This window comes from Moschus berezovskii, chromosome 7, assembly GCF_049115385.1.
Source record: "Moschus berezovskii isolate FMDL1 chromosome 7, NW_MosBer_1.0, whole genome shotgun sequence".
Taxonomy (NCBI): domain Eukaryota; kingdom Metazoa; phylum Chordata; class Mammalia; order Artiodactyla; family Moschidae; genus Moschus; species Moschus berezovskii.
The window spans coordinates 71,602,323-71,622,931 of NC_142466.1; the positions used below are offsets into that span (position 1 = coordinate 71,602,323).

The 20,609-nt window shown below is 43.6% G+C and overlaps 2 protein-coding genes across 2 annotated transcripts; one reads left to right on the top strand and one right to left on the bottom strand.

Moving 5' to 3' along the window:
• Positions 1-376: 376 nt before the first annotated feature.
• Positions 377-11,675, bottom strand: ALG2 (ALG2 alpha-1,3/1,6-mannosyltransferase). The gene is made up of 2 exons (XM_055427138.2): positions 11,273-11,675; positions 377-8,339 (listed from the first exon to the last, which is right to left on the bottom strand). The coding sequence occupies exons 1-2, from the start codon at positions 11,618-11,620 to the stop codon at positions 7,437-7,439; spliced, it is 1,251 nt and encodes a 416-aa protein (XP_055283113.2). The 5' UTR covers positions 11,621-11,675; the 3' UTR covers positions 377-7,436.
• SEC61B (SEC61 translocon subunit beta) lies at positions 11,619-20,138 on the top strand. The gene is made up of 5 exons (XM_055427139.2): positions 11,619-11,713; positions 11,897-12,065; positions 12,250-12,347; positions 16,446-16,547; positions 19,859-20,138. The coding sequence occupies exons 1-5, from the start codon at positions 11,619-11,621 to the stop codon at positions 19,944-19,946; spliced, it is 552 nt and encodes a 183-aa protein (XP_055283114.2). The 3' UTR covers positions 19,947-20,138.
• The last annotated feature ends 471 nt before the right edge of the window (positions 20,139-20,609 follow it).

A 20,609-nucleotide genomic window follows, 5' to 3' on the forward strand; every position in this document is an offset into this window, starting at 1 on the left:
GGTGGAAAAGACTCTTGAGAATCAACTGGAGTCAAGGAGATCAGACCAGTCACTCCCAAAGGAAATCAACCCTGAATAGTCACTGGAAGGACTGATGCTGAAGATGAAACTCCAATACTTTGGCCACCGGATGTGAAGAGTCAACTCACTGGAAAAGACCCTGATGCTGGGAAAGAGTGAGGGCAAGAGCAGAAGGGGGCGACAGAGGATGAGATGGTTAGGTAGCCTCACTGACTGAATGGAATGAGTCTGAGCAAATTCCAGGAGATAGTAAGGAAGGGAAGCTTGGCATGCGGTAGTTCATGGGGTCACAAAGAGTTGGACACAACTTAGCAAGTGAACAACAACAATTTAAATAACACATGCATATATACTCTCACGTTTATTCATTTACAAGACTTTTATTTTCTACAAAAAATGGGACTACATCACACGTGCTTTTTAAAAAAATCAACTTAATGAGGTATAACTGACATGCAAAAACATGTACTCATTTTAAGCATACAGTTGATTAATCCTGACAAACTTAGAAACCCTTATAACCACCACAATAAAGATATAGAACATTTCCATCATATCAAAAAGCTCCATTGTGCCCTTTCCTAGTCAATTTCTCATCCTAGGCCACAGGCAGTATTTAGCTTTCTGTCACTATAGATTAACTTTGTTTTTTCTTTCCTTAAGGTTTCATATTCATGGAATCATACAATGCGAACTCTTTGTGTGTCTGACTTCCACTTAGCATACTTCTGAGATTCATCCACATCACCGGGCTCATCAGCATTTCGTTCCTTTTTTTATTGCTAAGAAATAGTCCATCCCATGAATGTACCATAATTTGTTTATCTGTTCACCTGCTGATGGACACTTTTTCAGTTTTTGACTATTAATGAAAAAAGCTGCTATGAACATTTGAATAAGTCTTTAAATGTATTTTAAATGTATTTTCACTTATTTTAGGCAAAATTTCTAGAAGTGGAATTGATGGGTTGTATGGCGTCATGTTTAACTTTGTATGCAACTTTCAAACTGTTGTTCTGAGTTGATTCCATTTTCTATTCCTGTCAGCAAAGTGTGAGAAGTCCAGGTGCTCCACACTCTCACCAACATTTTTACTGAGTCTTCAATTTTATGGGTGTGCACTGATATCTCACTGTGGTTTTGATTTGCACTTCTTTTAGGACCACTGATGTTGAACATCTTATCATGTGCTTATTGGCCATTTGTATCTTTCCCCATTAAAAAAATGTGGGTTGTTTGTTCTCCTGTGAGGCTTCTTTACATATCCTGGGTGCAGGTCTTTAACAGATATATAAAATATTTTCTTCTAGCCTGTGACTTTTTAATTTTTTTTGTAAATCAGTGTCCTTTGAAAAGCAGTTTTTAACTTTGATGAAGTCAACTTACCAATTTTCCACGTTTTGTGCTTTGTGAAGGCTATGGAGATTTTCTTTTCTAACTTCTACAGTCTGGCTTTGATGTTTAGGCCTATGATCCACTTCAAGTTCATTTCTGCATAGTATGAGGTAAAGGTTCTTGGCAGAAATTAACTGACCGTAGGTGCAGATGAACTCTGTTCTACGGCACCCCACAGTTTACACACTCTGTTCCACGGCACCCCACAGTTTACGCACTCTGTTCCACGGCACCCCACAGTTTACGCACTCTGTTCCACGGCACCCCACAGTTTACGCACTCTGTTCCACGGCACCCCACAGTTTACGCACTCTGTTCCACGGCACCCCACAGTTTACGCACTCTGTTCCACGGCACCCCAGTTTACGCACTCTGTTCCACGGCACCCCACAGTTTACGCACTCTGTTCCACGGCACCCCACAGTTTACGCACTCTGTTCTACGGCACCCCACAGTTTACGCACTCTGTTCTACGGCACCCCACAGTTTACACATCAGCTTCACACCCTGTGTCACTGAACCATTCAGTCCTCCTGCTGACTCTCTTCACAACCACGTGGTGGGGTGGGCTTCTTAGACCTGATTATACCCATTTGATAGATAAAGAAACCTAGACTTAAGGATTATCACCTTAGGACACCTTCTCAATAGCTGTGGAACCCTGAAATTCTGGCTTAAGTAATACAGAAAAGTAAAGGCTGATCTGGTATCATTAACTTAGCAGTCTGTTCTAACACTGCCTGTCACTTTCTTGGGTGAGTGGTAGGTCACAAAGGTAAATCACAACTGTGCTATGCCTCTCCCCTGCTAAGCCCCCACCAAACCCCAACACATCAGATACACAGACACATACACACAACCCCCGAGAGACATCTAGGCTGTATTTGTCTCAAAAGACACCAGTGGCTGGCCTAGTGATACTGCTTCCTACAGAACAGTTCAGCACTTGCTTGTGGTCCTGTTTCTGAATCACCAGACTGGCTCACCCTTACTGTGAGCTCCACCCAATCCCCATCCTCTGGGCAAGGACAGAGTGCTGGCTCCAGCAGCCACTTGGCTGGGAGTTAGCACGGTAAAATCCCTGCCTATCCCCACTCTCAAGGGTTCCTGTTTAATCAGAGGACAGCTGTCACTAGCTGAGCCCCCCACCCTTCAGCTAGCAGGCACGAGAACACTAGTGTCTGGGCGGTGGCACCCTCACAGGCTGTTGGGGATACAGCTGCAGGGGACTGAGGTTAGGAATGAAGGAGTAAGAAGTTCAAAGTGTTCTGAGATAAGGGGCTTCTGACAGTAGAGGTGGCGTGAGGCACTTCAGAATGAACTTAGAGGAGGGCTTCAACTGTCCCTGTGTGACCTCAGGCAGGTCCCGTGCTCTGGGGGCCTGTATTCCCACCCATGGAAGAGCACATTAGGTTGGGTGATTTCTGGGGTTCTAGTCAGCTCTGAGTGGACTTGATTCTGGGACCTGGAAATGCAAAGAAAGGAGGTCACACAACAGTGATGTTGGCCAAGGTGGAGGGGGAAGGGCTGATGATCAACAGGGATAGGGGACGAGCAGAAAGCAGGGGAGGGGAGTATACAATTGCCTCATTTTCTTTAAGGAAGAAGACAGTTAAAGTGAAACTGGCATACTGGGCTGGTGAGAAAAGGTGGCAAGGCATTTATTGATGAGGCATCCATAGTACAACTGAAAGAATTCTCGACCTGGTCCAGGGCTTCACAGCTGTAAGCCTCAGCTTTTCCACAGTGAGCATGGCTACAATAATTACCTGGAATGATGCTGAAAAGAGCTCTGCCACAACCTAACCCCCATAAACAAAGTATTCTTAAGAATACAAATACTCTGTAATTATCTTAAATCCTATTTTTCCACATTGTATAATTAGCCTCCAATTAAAATAAATAAACTTACAAAAAAAAAAAAAAAAGAGTTCTGCCAACTCTAAAGCCTTCCCAAACAGGACTTCAGTATCATTAGTCATTAGATCCTTTCCAAACAGGAAGAACCACAATACTGCTCCCCCTTAGCTGACAAGTGGATATCTTTTCTATGTACATGCCTCGACCCCCACCTCCAACCTGCGTGTGTGTGTGTGTATAAAATCTGAGCTAACTGGTAGAGATCCATGAAGGGCAATAGGGGTCAAGAGTTGTATCCATGTGCATATGGGAATGAGCTGACACGGGAAAACAGTCACCTCTTGGAAAGAGAGTGCATGAGAAACTTTCGTCTCCCATCTCCAGTTTACCCAGGCTTGGGGACCAGGGGCCGGGCATGACAGCATTTTCTGGCATGGATTCTTTCAAATACCCCACTCTTAAAACCCTTTGAGTGACCTCTCTGGTGGTTCAGTGGTTGAGAATCTGCCTTGCAATGCACAGGATTTGGGTTCAATTCCTGGTTGGGGAACTAAGAGCCCACATGCTGTGGAGCAATTAAGTTCATGTTGTAACTATTGAAGCCAAAGTGCTCTGGAGTCCACGATTAGAGAGTCTGTGCCCTTGCAAGGAAATATCCCACATGACGAAACCAAGACCTGACACAAGCAAATAAAAAAATATTTAAAAAACAAATAAAAAACCCGAAAATCTTTTGAGCTACATCATCTTGAATTTCTGCTTTGTCAAAGTAAATGACCCTGATAACTCCACTAGGACTTTGAATGACCCAGTGTCACTCAGTGAGGGCTACTGAGCAGGGTTCCTCACAGGGTTGGCAATAGGGCAATGGGGTGCACGTGGGATGCCAGTACCTCTTTTAGGTTCAGAGCACTAATCTGCAGACAGAGTATCCTGTCCCCCAGCTCTGCTTTCAATCAAAGAATGCTGTACTTACTCTGAACTTCATAAAGTATTAACAGTCATATACTATTTATGCTTGTCAAAGGAGAGCTGGCTAAGAAATTCTGGTATAGTGCTATCCTGGATGATCAGGTAATTGGGGTTGAATCCCAGTCTACTCACTTTTCAATTGTGCCTTTCAGCAAGTCTTTCATCTCTCTGAGCCTTCTTGTGTATAAAATGAGGGACGATCATATCCACCTTAGAAGACTCCTCTGAAAAGGGAAGATGAGTAACAAACAAAGCCTCTCTAAACCTGAGGACCCGAACAGCTGTGCCTGCAGTAGGGTAGAGGACTTCTAACTGAATAAACACACATGAGCTTGGGCAGGGTGGAGGCACACTGAAGAATGGTAAAGTGGTTGGACTTAGGAATCAGAAAGCCTTGAGATGCTGCTCATCTCTCCAGGCTGTGTGACACAAGCAACTGCTTAACCATGCTGCTGCTGCTGCTAAGTCACTTCAGTCGTGTCTGACTCTGTGCAACCCCATAGACGGCAGTCTACCAGGCTCCCCCATCCCTGGGATTCTCCAGGCAAGAACACTGGAGTGGGTTGCCATTTCCTTCTCCAATGCATGAAAGTGAAAAGTGAAAGTGAAGTCGCTCATGTCTGACTCTTAGTGACCCCATGGACTGCAGCCTACCAGGCTCCTCTATCCATGGGATTTTCCAGGCAAGAGTACTGGAGTGGGTTGCCATTGCCTTCTCCCTGGTTAACCATACTTATCTCTAAAGGGAAGAGTACTGAAACCTCATAGAACTGTTAGGATTAAATGAGCTGTCTGATATGGGCCACAGTTAAGTGTTAGAATTACTAATGTTAACATCCTGGCAGTTAACTTCAGTCTTCCATGCTTCTGTGCTCCCTAACTTCAGCTTAGTTCTGGAAGCTGTGAATACTACTTCTATGGGTAAAGCTCCATCGTAGGTCCAGGAGGCAGGAGTTAAATATGCCAGAGGCTGGAAGCTCAGGCTGGGCTCTACATCCTTTCCAGATCTGTGGTCTTACTGTCACCTGCTGCGGCTTAAGACAATGAAGGGAACTTAAACTTAAGACTCACAAACTCATGTAGTCCACTTTTGAAGGATCTGCATAAAAATGGTCAAATAGGCAAAAAAGTTTTAGTGCTTGGAATGGGTAAGCATCAGTTACGGCTCACAGCATGCCTGAGTCTGTCTTTCCTAAACCCAGTGGACACAGTCATCAGGTCTTTCGGGAAAGGCTGCTGTTCCCTAAGAAACACACGGACCAAACCACAAAAGATGGAACAATCTACTTTACCGGATGGCAAGCTTTCACAACACGAAACACTCAACTGAACTTCTCATTCCATAAGACTCAATAAACGTGACACTCTAATTTTAGAGAACTTCTTGTTGGTGCAGTCATTTCATTAAAATACTTCTGGCATATAGACAGACATAACAAATCACAACCTGAAACTCCATCCTCTAAAGAACCTCAAAGAAAAATACAGTAGTGCAGCATGAACCCATGTGGAACTTATGTAGTAATTTTTGATATCCCCATATTGCAAAAATAGCTAGCATTTACATAGCCCATACTGTGTGCCAACTACTATTTTAAGTACTTTACATATATATGATAACTCATCACAACCCTATGAGGAAAGTACAAGAGTACAGTTACTCCACTTTACAGATGAAGAATCTGAGCCAGAGATCAAGCAATTTGCCTAAAGTCACATCGGTTAATTAGGCTCTCAGGTCTTTGCTCTTAGAGTTGATTAATGTGGAGCCTTTGGCCGGTGATCTTTATTATTTTAAAAAAATGAATTTTGCTTTAAAGATACACTGAAAACTGCTTTATGTTTATTTGTACTTAGGTGGTGGTGGTGGTATCTGGCCCTTGCATGGACTGTAGCCCACAGGTTCCTCTGTCCATGCGATTTCCCAGGCAGTAAACTGGAGTGGGTTGCCACTACCTTCTCCAGGGGGACTTCCCGCCCCAAAGATCAAACCTGAATCACCTGCACTGGCAGGCAGATTCTTTACCGAGCCATCAGGGAAGCCCCATATGTTCTTAGACCAACAGGTAAATAACTAACTTTAAGACAGATAAGTGCTATGAGAGGGTCAGAAAATGTGGAAGGGGAAGGCTGCTTTCAGTTCGGGAGTTGGGTGGAGGGTCAAGGAAAGCGTCCCAGCAGTGGCATCTGAGTTAGGCCTTGAAGGATAAAAAAACACTAGTGTCTTACATTTAGTAGGTGCTTACTTAATAAAACACAAATATTAATGAAGTTGACAACTTAGATGACGCCAATAAACAAAAGTCTGTTAGTTGCTCAGTCGTGCCCAATTCTTTGTGCCCCATGGATTGCAGCCCCTCCCCAGGCTCCTCAGTCCATGGGATTTTCCAGGCAAGGATACTGGAGTGGTTTGCCATTTCCTTCTCCCTTCTTCCTGACCCAGGGATCAAATCCAGGTCTCCGGCACTGCCCTAAACAAAATGCATACTACACACATGACAACAGCCATTCACTCCAATATTCAGTTACTCTAGTTTCTGACTAAAGGCTTGGCTGTCTACATTCCTAATACCATACAATAGATCACGGAGGCCAAAATCTAGTATTTTTTCTCTTCCTACGATAAGTATCTTTTATTATCATATCTGTGTGCAAAGCACAATAAATCATCTTCGTAAAAAGACAAAAAACACATCATTCTTGCTATGGATCCAGGCAAAGTTATGACTAACAAAAATTTCCTCACAGAGGTCACTGAACACTGAGGTGGACTGATTCTAGGAACTATAGTAACTGTCTTCTCAAGAAGCCAAATTAATAAACTTTGATGACACACTTTAAGTATTAAAACAAAATAAGGCACAATATGACTCAAAGTTTATAAGTAGAGTAACAATAATCTAGAGAATGTATAATTAAAATATTCTGCTGAATATGGAACTGTACCACATTTATATCTTAATCACCATTGGTAATACTCAGAATTATTATAGCATAAAAGATATTGTTTTTCTGAAAAAGCTGTCTGGGATGTAAGGGGTACAGGAAAGTGACTCAGATTCAAGTATATTTACAAAAATTTTCTTCTGTACTAGATATCAGGTTTTTTCCTTTGGTTTCAAAACTGGGTGTATAATCTACAAATGTGATATTAATGAATACAGCATAAAGACTTAAAAAAAATATGATTATACCAGCAGTTTGGTGACATATTGGTAAAGCTGTTCGGTAAATGCTTCAGGGGAAAACTTCTCTTTCACCCTGTTTCTTCCAGCCAGTCCCATTGTGGCTTTTAAGGAAGGTTCATGGATGAACTTTTCTATTGCTTCTGAGAAGTGTTCTGGGTCAGGGTCACACAGAAATCCTGTGACACAGTGGACAATGGACTCCAAGGGCCCACCTGAATTAACAGCAATGACTGGGCACTGCATGTACATGGCCTCCAAGGGAACGATGCCAAAGTGCTCATTGCTCGGTGTGTAAAGCACACACGTGCAGCCTCGGAGGAGTGAGATTTTCTGCTTGTCTGAGCAAGACCGAAGGAAGGTCACATACTGACTGAGGTCAGACTGCTGGGCCATTTTCTTCAATTCCTGGTAGTATTGTGCGTTTTCCAGGACTCTCTCATCATAACCACCTGCAATGATCAGATGCACTTTGTCCCAATCTTGGGATGTCAATCTTCCACGCAGCTTTACAAGGGCTTCTAGCGCCAAAGTCAGATTTTTCTTCCTTTCATATCTGTTGATGGAGAGGAATATGAATTTTTTCCCCTGGGGGACTATGTCATCAAGCTTTTCAGGAATAGCAGAATCAAAGCTGACGATATTCAGAGATGGGTAGAGGACAGCAGGGTCTATGTGAGACAGGGACTTGAACGTTTCCTTGAAAATGGCAGCTGTGAACCGGCTGTTGACCAAGATGCAGTCTGCCATGCCTGTGGTATATTCCTCTACCCAGTCAATTGGGGCCCTGTATAGGCGTTTTATAAAAGAATCTCTCCTGGTGAGAAGCATATCTGGGAAGTGACAGTAAAACAGGATTTTCTTACGCCGTCTGGCCAGCTTGAACACAGGGATACAGGCAGACACCTAGCCAAAGCAAAAATCAAGAGATAAAGTGACTGGTCAGCTAAACTTCAGCCAAATTAAACTAACAGGCACCTGCCCTGCCCCCTAGTTTGTGAGTCCCTTGTGGGCAATGTCTGATTTTGCTTTGTGTTTCCCCAGACTCTCACCTAGTAAAATACCTGGCATATAGAAGGCTGGGAGACGTTTTCTGGATACTTGATAAATATTTAAAGTTGCAAGTCCAGTGGTTTCCTCTAGAACAGCACTGTCTAATGGAAATTAAAAAAATCTAGTACCTACGCAACACATTTTTAAAGGTTAGTTTTAATATATTCTAAAATATTATCACTTCAAACGTAATTAATAGTTAAGAAGTGAATGAGATCTTCTAATCTCTTTTTTTCACATGAAATCTTTAAAATCAGATGTGTATTTTACTCTTACAGTACATCTCAGTTCAGGCTGGCCACATTTCAAGTGTTTAATAGTCACCCAGGGCTAGTGGCTACCACACTGGAGTCACTCCAGAGTCTACCTCCTCCTAGGAACTGAATGAATGAACTATAGTAGTTTAGTGTAGTCTAGAGTGGTTTAGAGTGGAATCAAGATTGTCAGGGTTTGAATTTCAGCTCTGCTACCTAGGCGTGCTGTGATTCATGGGGTCGCGGAGAGTCGGACACGACTGAGCGACTGAACTGAACTGAACTGAACTGAACCTAGCTGTGTGACTAATTTATCTCTTTGTGGCTTTCTTCTGTAAGGCGGTGACAATTATAGTTTAAAAAATATATATAGTTTTTGTTATTATTAAGTGCACTGGTGTTATGTAAAACCTGTAAGAATTTAGCACACACTATGTGCTCAGTCGGAGAAGGCAATGGCAAGCCACTCCAGTACTCTTGCCTAGAAAATCCCATGGATGGAGGAGCCTGGTAGGCTGCAGTCCGTGGGGTCGCTAAGGGTTGGACACGACTGAGCGACTTCACTTTCACACACTGGAGAAGGAAATGGAAACCCACTCCAGTGTTCTTGCCTGGAGAATCCCAGGGACGGGGGAGCCTGGTGGGCTTCCGTCTATGGGGTCACACAGAGTCAGACACGACTGAAGTGACTTAGCAGCAGCAGCATGTGCTCAGTATTTATTGAAACATTAACCATAATCGTCACTAGAGACTTTCCTTCCTGTTGAGTAATCTTTACAAATCACTTAATCTCTAGCTCTCTTAACACCTGAAAAGGGTGAGCTTTATGGATATTGAGAGATTTATTCAAAGATACTTAGACAGTAGCAGATATGGAACTAGAATCCAGGCTCGGCCAAGCTCATTTATCCACTACAGTCTCAGCTGCCTGATGCTTACTAACCAGTTTTACACATGTGGATTGCTTGGTAAATGCCCATGTTTCTCAAAAAGAAGTAACCTGCACACAAGCAAGGATGACAAAAGTAACTCAGAAGTAAACAATTAAATACAGACACAAACGTGATGCCATTTCTACCTATCAGTTTGGCAAAGATGAAAATAGTTTACAATAGCCAATGTGCATGAGAGCACAGAGTAAGAGGCTCTATCACTGTGGGAGACTAGAATGACACAACCTCTTTGCAAGGCAAATTTGGCAAGCTATATTGTCATTTAAGACATATTACTTTTTGACCTACCTGTTTTATTTCTATGGATTTCAAAGACAATACTTGCAGAAATACAAAAAAATGAAGATATAAGGATGTTTATTACAACACTGAACTGGGACTTCTCTGGTGGTCCAGTAGTCAAGACATTGCTCTTTCAATGCAGGGGGTGTTGGTTCCATCCCTGGTCAGGGAACTAGATCCTACATACTGTGCAGTGCAGCCAAAAAAAAAACAAAAACAAAACACCCAAACTGATTTATTCACACAAAAAAACTGGTCACATTGCTACTGTCCTTTAGCAGAAAAATGTATAAAGTATGATACAGTCAAACAAAAGCAAATTTTCCAGTCACTGTGAAGAATGAAGTGAATCTGTAATACTGACATATGAAGATGTCCTAAACAAAACGTTTTGGTGAAAAAGAGCAAGCTGACCAATAGTAGGTGGGTCTTATGACACACCTAATTATAAATTATATATAATTTAATTTATAATTAGGATAAATTATATCCTATTTATAAATAAGAAGATGCATCTATAAACAGACATCATATGGTAGTACAGCCACAAACAATTTCTGAATGCACACAGACTGTTAATAGTGTCTGTCTTTAGGGAGTGGAACCAGGGTGGGGTTTTTACATTAGTCTTTCACAGTATTTGAATTTTTAGTCCTGAGTAAATGTTACTTTTTAAAATAAACTTTTTTTTTGGGGGGGGGAAGACATAAAAAGGGTCTAGAATAGCTAGAGTCCATATTCAGGTAAAGGGCTTGGACTTTTCTCCAAAGGCTAATGGGAAGCCATGTTAAAGTTTTAACAGGGACAAGACATGTTGAGCTTCGGGTGTTTAAACACATTACACTACTGAGGAAGAGTGGCTTGACAGCGAAAGTTATAATGGGGTATGTGTAGCCAGGAAGTAGTGTCAACAGGAATAATGCCAATAGGAAAGACATACAAGTTACTGGGAAGTAAAACTTGACTGAAGGAGGGCTTCTAATGTTTGCGTTTCTTAGAGCGAGCACCAAGGCCCATATGCTTCAGAATCACCCGATGATCCAGTGAAAATGCAGATTTCGGGGGCACACCTCTGGGGCCCAGGATGAAAACTCCTAAGGGTGGGGCCAGGTAATCTGCCACTTCAGCATGTCCATACTAAAGTTCGAGTTCCAGTGTCACTCCCACTCTAACCTCTCCAGATCAGTTCCCACCCTTTCCGAACCACAGACCGAGAGAGGTCAGCAGAGGTCCTGGGGGGCACTCCTCTCAGGAGTGAGACAACGGGAACCGCGAGGGTCGGGCGGGGCCGCCTCACCTGGTCGCACACGACCACATCGAACTCCTCATCGCCAAGGAACAGCACGTAGAGAGCCAGGAAGATCATGCGCACGTAGGCGCAGACAGCGGCGCCACGACCGCCCCAGCCCAGGCTGCGAGGCAGCCAGTCCCCGGCGCACTGCACCGACAGCTCACGGCTCTCGGCGAAGCAGTGGCCTGGGTCGTAGTGCGCCGTCCAGATCTTCACGCTGCATCCGCGCGCCTGCAGCGCCAGCGCTGCGTCGAGCACCAGTCTCTCGGCGCCGCCCACGCCCAGGTCTGGGTGCAGGAATAGCACGGTTGGCTTAGGACCTGAGTTCCCATCCTGGTCGGGCTTTTCCGCCATGGCCAGGAAGCCACGCCTGCGCCACCAGCCCTTTCAAGGGCTTCCGCGCATGCTCCTTCGTCCGGCTTCCCAGCTGGCCCTAGCGCCGCGTGCGTCGGTTAGGCCACATCAGCGCGAATCTGTGGGTGTCTAGGTAACTGCCGGAGGAAATTTCTCGTCTGACCATGGCTGGATCTTCCCATTGGTAGAGACTTGATTCTAGGAAGGGCGTTGTAGCCCAAGGGAAAAATACAGGAGGCCTGTAGTTCCCATACAGCTGCTCATCAAATCTCTCAGAGCAGAATTGCTACAGGCATATCGTGGGACAGCCCAGGCGTCCCTGGAGTCAGCGAGGGCCCTGCCAGCAGGTCTGGGGGCGGGACCTGGGTTGTTGCTCTGGAAGCGAGTCTCTGCCGCTCCTCTGCGGTTCACTTCAGCTCCCTGCGACCCTCCTGTCTTCAACATGGTATGTGGCCCCAGTCTCCCTCCTTGTCCCGATTTCTCCCAGGCGCCCCGGGAGAAACTGCCTCCCGCAGTTTCCTTGCCTTCCCCAGCGCCCCTATGCGTGTCGCGGTCTCGGCCGTCAGGGCCAGGAATCTGCGGGTTGTCCGGCGGCGCTCACCGGTCTCTGTCCTTGTCTTCCTCTGCAGCCTGGCCCGACCCCCAGTGGCACTAACGTGGGCTCCTCAGGGCGCTCTCCCAGCAAAGCAGTGGCGGCCCGGGCGGCGGGATCCACCGTCCGGCAGAGGTAAGTATCCTTGCGAACTTCTCGGCTGTGGGCTCCTAGGATGGGGCCCAAGAATTCGTTGGTCTTGAGGAGGAGACCCCGGAATGTTAAGATCCATAAGGGCAAAACGAGCCATGATGTGGCCATACGGGTAAAGAGTTTTTGGTCTTTTGTATCTCGAGAGGGAGGCAACATTTTCTTTGCTCACTTTTGAGTATCACTCTTGAAAAAGGAAAGTTAAACTGGAGTAAGGTCACAGCATTGAGAAAACTGACGTCCTTAAACTGGTATCTTTAGACCTGAGCCTGGCACATTTGTATCTGGAAGTTCCACACACACTCAGTCTAACATGACTCGTTCAAGGCCCAGTTCAGTCTCCTTTCACCCCAGCTCCCGCCCCTAATTATGTCTCCTTACGTCCTTATGGTACTGTTGTAAACTCGATCGCCCAAAGCCAGAACTTCAGCATCATCTTGGATTCTTTTTAATGCTCAGTCTTTATTCAATACGTTTATATTGCACACTAAAACCTTCTCATCAGTTCTTTACTTCTCCATTTTCTTCTGCCTCAGTTTAGCCCTCAATTTCTCTCATCTAGAGAAATTTTCTACCTAGCTCGTCTCCCCTCCAGGTAATTTGCACTCTAATGTGTCCTCTTCTCTGATTCTGTCACACTGTTGGTTAGCTTCGGTGTTAGTTTCTTGTTGCTTAAACACAGCAGGGGTTACCAAGACGCATTGTGGTGTCCCACCCCCCCCCCCGCCCCGTTCCAGTCTAACTGATTCTCTTCTCTCTTTATGATCTAGCAACAGTGAGTTTATTACTGTTTTCTGAACTCACTAGACATCCATTCCCCGCCTGTCCCTCCCCTCCCCCCCCACCAGTTTCTGTATATCTTGGACTAGGCTCAGAGTTATTTCCACTAGAGGCCTTCCTAACTTCAAAGGCAACAGTAGCTGCTAGTCTTCTCTTTTACTCCCAAGCATGTTGTTCATGCCCTTCTAATAACATTTGTGTTTCCATATTTATCTCCTTCCATAGACTTTTACAGAAACTGCCTGATATCTCTGTCTTACCATAAAACAATGAGTGTGGAAGGATGCAAACCACCCTGTAGTCTTGGGATTTTTTTGGCGGGGGGGGGGGAAAGGGGGTTGTTATCGAAAGAGGAAAAGAACTTGAACAGATACATGAAAACTATCCTCAAGGATAGTGACAAGGTGACAAGGGATGAGACTTTTTTTATTGGCTATGGTAAGTAAATCTAAAACTGATGATATGAACTCACCTGAGACAAATTTCATCTTAGAGCAAAAAAAACAAACTTTAGTGGAACTGTCAGAAATGCTCAGATGATCCTGACTCATTGTGCCCTGTCATCAAGATGTTCAAGGCAAGGCAGGGATGGACCAGCTGGAAAGTGTGTCGAGCTGTGGTGTAGGTTATTTGGTCTTGGAGTGCTGTCTTGTTTCCACCCTGGATTTCAGAGATTCTTTGTACTGGAGTGGAAAACATGTACGGTAGGTACAGTTGGGGAATGGGTCTAGTTGATGAGAATTAGTAGTAGTATGGCAGGAAGTTGGGCCATCTGAGAACTTTTATAAGAAAAAAAAAAGAAATCATGTACTCATTAAATATAACAAAATTATTTACTTAATAAAAATGAAATAACTGCTGCCCAAGTGAAATGGAGAAACAAACATCTGAGGGTGTTTTGGGTGTTGGTGTCATCTTTCAGAATTCAGTGTGGCCAGTGTAACTAGATAGACCATGGTTGTATTGAGAGACCCTACAGAGTTCCCTTCTAGAATTTTGGTACTCTTTTAAGTGTTACTTCATGAGTGTAATATAATAGATATTGACTGGCTGTGAATATGTTCCCTTTTTGTGAGTTTGTAAGAAAAAGTTGAAGCTAATAGTTAATAATAGTGCTATGCATTATATAGCTCACAGATTTGTACTTTGTCTCCGTATTCAATGAGGTGATAGAGGTCGTACCTTGGAGAAGAAACTCTGGGATTTTAGGTCAGGCCAGGGTTAGAGTCCTTGCTCTGTTGTTACCATATAAAAGGAAGTTGCTAGGATGAAAAGGAACAATAATGTATTATAAACTGTAAAGCTATAAAAGCTACAGTGTTTAGGATTAATGGGACTCAGGGATAGTAAGATGATGAACTAGCCAGGGATATTAAGGAAGTGATCAAATGGATACTTGAGGGTGCATGCCAGGCTCTGTTCCTGTCATGAGGCTGTATCTGTGGAGAAGCTAGGTAGGGTTTGACCTCTGAACCTTATATTGCAATGTAAGAGACTACAGCCAAGGCCGATAGATAATTTCAGGCAGTAAGGCCAAGAAGAAAAGTTGGGTGTAGAATAGAGAGTGGGTAGGGGTAGGGTGTTCAGAGTAGGTGACATGTGACTTGAAACCTAAAAGAGACAAGGGAGCAAATCATGCCATGGAACAGTCAGAAGACCACCAAGTTAGAACAAAGTATGTTAAACGTTGGTGATGAAAACCATTGTGTTAGGGTATAGAAGAGGCAGTTACAGAGTAACCAGAAAGAAAGGGTAAAATAGACCCCAAAGAAATTTAGTTTAAAATTAAAATGTCCTGTGTGCCAGCAGATGTAAGAAACCTTCAGAGAGTCTAGACTGATGCCATGAGGGGGTGGGGGGATCTTTGAGATGCTGAAGACAGGAACTGGAGTAGGGTGAAAGTGTGAGTAGAAAGTGCATGGGTCCCAGTCTTGGGTCAGTGGAAGACTTGTCAGGTCCACACCGGCTTTATCATCTTGTTCAGATTTCATGTACTTACTCCACCGAGTAGAGGATGTGTATGTGAAAGATCTTCCAGGTATGAAATAGTCTGTAAATCCTTGTGTAATTATATTTACAATCAGTTTTCCTATAGAACCAGTCATACAAATGGAGTTAGAAATGCCAGGCTGACCACATGGCCCATAGTTAACATGTCTGAAATATAATCTTTTGAGTACAGTACACCTAAATCATTGTTTGACACTGTTTTTAGATTTCTAACATGAACGCAACTCTTTTTGCCAGAGTCCACACTGGAATCATGACTCCATTCTTCCACTCACCACAGCAGGGCAGGCTCCCAGTGCTTCTTGCATTCAGAGTGTGGGATTAGGTCCATGGTAGGGTGAGGTGGGAGCAGGATCAGAGTTTGGAGGACAGTGAGAAGAGATGGTGGGGATAGGGTGTTCACTTTTGGTCTTTCCCTGTATGCCCATCTTCTCAAAAATCCAGAACCAGCAGCCCACAGATAACTGGAAAAGGATTTTGAGGATTTGGTTAATGGTGGGGGGCAGTGATGAAACGGGGCTTTCTATCTCTCCTCTTCCTCTCCCCTTCCCTGGAATTTATAAGTTGGTGATAAATGGGCTGAAGAAGATTTCTTGTGACACTTACTTTCTCACACTCACTACTTCTTTTCAAGTGTTCCCACTCTCACTCTTGAGTGGAGATGAGACGTGGAACTGGAGGAGTGCTGTATGAGGGGATAGCTGCTGGGGAGGGTTTCCAGTGACCCGGGAGGGACGGGAGGGATTCCCTGGTTCCTTCCAGGTCGGTGGCATTAGTGCTGTTCACTGCTTCTGTGTGCTAAGGCTGCCTTCCCCATGCAGTTCACTTCACAAGCCTTGATCCCCCTTGTGAGGGACGAGTTTCTGGTTGGGTGTTTCCTGCATTTTCCACATCCTACCTCTGCCTGAGATTTATGGTCAGTATATCAAAATAATGAAAACAGACTACAAAATAATTTTTCAACAAATGTGCACTCTGTTTTGAGACCTGGATTACAACTTATGTTTTTTGTTTGTTTCTTTTGTAGAAAATACAGTAATTTGAAAAGATTTTAAAGTAGTCATTTTAAAATCTTAATTGTTTTCTGGGTTATTATATGCATCAGCCTATGGCAGGCACTCAGTTCTTAATGGTTATCATGATCAGTGGAGTAAAAGCAAAACTTTGGAAGGTATTCGCAAAGAAAAAGTTAATTTTTTGGTTCTTTAAAAATATAATGGTAGCATATGTCATAATGCTCTGATAAGGGTTTCTAAGAAAACGCCATTCATAACATACTTTTTTCTCTCACAGGAAGAATGCCAGCTGTGGAACAAGGAGCGCAGGCCGGACGACCTCAGCGGGCACTGGGGGGATGTGGCGATTCTACACAGAGGATTCACCAGGGCTCAAAGTGTAAGTCTTGGGACCTGACCTGTGATTCTGTCCAGAATCACAGAGCCTTTCGGCAGCACTGTGTCTCTGCCACCAGTGGTGTTTGCTTTGATGAGATTGATAATACACAGCAGCTTTCTTTGTGCCAGGTGGGCTGGGTTTGGTTTGTTCATGTACCAGCCAGTTACTTTAGGGCTCAGAATGACATCTGTTCATGAATTGAGTGAAAGCAGGGGGACACCTTCATGTAGCTCTGTCAAAATAAATGATGGGAACAGAGAACTGGAGGGAAAATGGCTTAATTAGATGAAATTGCTCTTCATTTCCTGTTCTTGTCCCACACTGAGAAATAGGACTAACCATTTGAATAGGAGCTGGGTGATTTTTCAAAGCTCTCCTGGAGGCATAAGCTGATATTATTACAGCCTAATGGGACTTTCTGCATTAGGTTGTGCTGAAAAGTTCTTAGGCCTCCTTCCCTTTGGTGGGTGGTGATTGAACCCCTATCACTTTCCAAGTTCTTATGCCTGGGATTGCTCCCTATGCCTTTCTCTCTTCACTTTCTGGTACCTTGTGGCGGACCTACTCCCATGGTTTCTGACCAGGGAGACTCCGGCCACCACTCTCTGTGTCTCAGGGTTAGTCTTTCAGTCGTGTCTGACTCTGTGCCACCCCATGGACTGTAGCTTGCTAGACTCCTCTGTCCATGGAATTCTCCAGGCAAGAATACTGGAGTGGGTTGCCATTCCCTTCACCTGGGGATCTTCCCGACCCAGGAATCAAACCTGGCTCTCACACGTTGTGGGCAGATTCTTTGCCATCTGAGTCACCAGAGAAGCCTATGGATACCACCTAAAGCTATTTCCTGACTAAATTCAGTGGATGAGGAATTGGAATAATGATAGCACCTCTCATTTGTGTAGCACCTCAGGTTCAGAAGCTCTGGTTCAGGGAGGCAAAGCTACTTGTCAAAGACAGCCAGCCAGCCAGAGATGGAACCAGCTCTTCTGACTATTAAATTCCATGCCATCTGTTTCGCAGCACAGAAGACAAAAATCAACTTTATTTGGGTTAGTTTGTTTAACTGGACCAGTAGCTTGACCTGGATCACAAATTTAATTTAGAAGACTTCCCTAGAATTCTTGAGATTTGGTTTTATTTATCGAATTTTTTTTTTCCTGTTATAATGAAGACTTGTAAGGTGAGCATGTATTTTAAGGAAGTAATTCTTGAGCTTGGGGATATGTGAGTTGGCACCAGTCTGACAACCTTCTGGTCCTTGCTAGAGGTAATTTTTCTGAGCATTTCAGAGAGAAAGTTTGAAACCCTTTGCTCTTCAGGGTATCCTGGGAACAACATTTTAACCCTTCTCGAGGTGGTAAAACAACTGTCCTTACATGGGTGAACCTGACTCTGCTTGCTTTGGGCTCTTGTGCAGTGGGGCTTGCTGCTGCTGTGAGTCCTCCCAGGAAGCGATAGAAGCCATTCCTTTGAAGTATCATAAACCACAGTAGTGTCATATCACAGAGAGAGGTTTGTGGTGAAAGGACACATATCCACATCTTGGAGCTTGTTGGCTCTTCCTGGGAGTTAGAAATTTTTTCAGGTTGATAATGATAGCATTTTGGGGGAGCTTACTAGCAGCCTGACTGGTGTGTGAATATATTTAATACCTCAGCAGCCCTATGAGAGAGATGCTGTGATTATCCCCACTTTACAGATGAGGAAACTGAGGCTTGGAGAAGGTGAATCACAGGGCCACAGTCACGGCTTGTGAGGGCCAGAGCTGGTTTCCAGACTCTAGTGCCTGGACTGTGAGCACTGCACTCTCAGCTTCATGCTCTCTGGCTGATGTTACTGTAACGATGCTTCATAGTGAGGGAGTGTGATCCAGTGCATGGTGATGATGTCATCTTCCTGCTGCTGCTGCTGCTAAGTCGCTTCAGTTGTGTCCGACTCTGTGCGACCCCATAGACGGCAGCCCACCAGGCTCCGCCGTCCCTGGGATTCTCCAGGCAAGAACACTGGAGCGGGTTGCCATTTCCTTCTCCAATGTGTGAAAGTGAAAAGTGAAAGTGAAGTTGCTCAGTCGTGTCCGACTAGTGGCAACCCCATGGACCGCAGCCCACCAGGCTCCTCTGTCCATGCGATTTTCTAGGCAAGAGTACTGGAGTGGCTTGCCATTGCCTTCTCTGATGTCTTCCTATGGGCTTTTAAATTTGGTTACTCTCATAATTGTACAAAATTTGGAAGAACAACACGGTGTACCAAGGACTTGGATCCCTGTGCATTGATTATTGTCCACTAGTGGATTGACTGTTAACCTGCTGCTCCGCTGGGTTATTCTACTGCCTTAAAGATTCCTGGGGTATTTGTCCACCCCCAGGTATATCTGGGAGGTGAAGTGACATCTTGAATTCTCCAAAACTGGTGTTGGCAAAAAGAGTCAAAAGGGCGAGGCCCATTACCTTTGACTGAAGTCAACATTCACAGGTTGTGTAAAATCAAGGAGTTCCATCTTTAAGAAACCCATGTACTAATTCTTAACCTGGAAAAGAGTTGATTTAGAGAAGGGCTGATGAGTAAAATCTGTTGATACTTCCCTTCTTTATGGTAAACTAATAGAAGTCAAACTTTTTATGTTGCCTAGAATGTTTGGTTCCTTAAATATGGGAACCTTAAAGCAGTAAAATGAGCAGTGTATGGAATCAGAAAAGCGGAGTTCAGATCCCTCCTTTCCATTCTGGCTCTGTTTTCTGAGGCAAGTAATAATCTCTCTGAGCCTCACTGTTTCTTATGAAATGAGATGAATATTTGTTTCACCTGTGTCTTGAGTTTGTTGATCATATGGGATCATATATTTAAAAATACTTCATAACTTATAATGTGATATTCATCTTTGTATGCCTATTTTATTATAGTTAGACAATGAAGGTTGTCTTCATTAATTTGAAATAATAGTTTGATAATTGGCTTATTTGCACTTAAAGAGTTTGGGAAAATTTTTAAATTACTTTTTATTATGGAAAATATCAAACGCACTAAATCAGAGAGACTAATATGTCCAAGACAGATCCTTTTATCTGTATATATTTTAGTACATTTTATTAAAAGGTGAGGATTCCTCCTTTCTAAATAACCACAATGCTGTCACCACATCCTCAAAATATCCACAGTAGTAATTTTTGGAATATTTTTTAACGGTCTAAATTATATTCTTCGATGGATCTTGGGTGCTTTCCCCTCCCTTTTCCTCTAGGCAGTCTTTAATATTTTAGATATTATAATGTATTACTACTGAAACTAAGCATGCCTTCTCTTCTTATTTCCAGGGGCCCTGTTCCAGTACTGGTGATGAGTCTTCTGTTCATCGCTTCTGTATTTATGTTGCACATTTGGGGCAAGTACACTCGTTCATAGATTCGTCTACATCCATCTGTCTGTCATCTGAAGAAGAAAGGAAAAAATCCCAACATATTTTGGACCAAAAACATAGTGATTTTCTGTTCATGAGGAAGAAATTTTCTGCAAGCTTACTGTTTTACAGGGAACTTAATGAGAATTAAAGAACCAATTTTTTTTCTATGGCTAATAAACTTTTTAATTCATTTATACCAAGTCTCATTGCTGATGCCTGACTGCTAGGGCACTTAGTCACTCTGCCTTTGGATTTACAAGTAAATATGTAGAAATCGTTTTGTGGAGATTTTTTTTTGTTAGATTGACAGTTTCTTACATGACCATGTAGTCATTCAAATCCAAGATGCTGTAATTGGCCTTGGCTTGTTTTCTTCTAGGTATTTCCGTCCTGATGATTGTCATTTTGAGTGTTCTGTGGTTTTCAAGGAGTGTGCCTATGACTCCATCAGGCAGATCTGTGTTCAGAGGCAGCTGGTACCCAGTGGAATCGTCATAGAAATCATCCAGAAATCTTGGATGAAATGTTTGCTCATTCTGTTCTTTGTCTCTAAAACCACAGATAATATTATTGCCTTTTCTTTCTTTCAGTTCTTAATTCTGTGAGTCTAGATGAGGGGTTTCAATCTATTTTATCACTTGTCGATAAACCCCTTTTGAAATAAT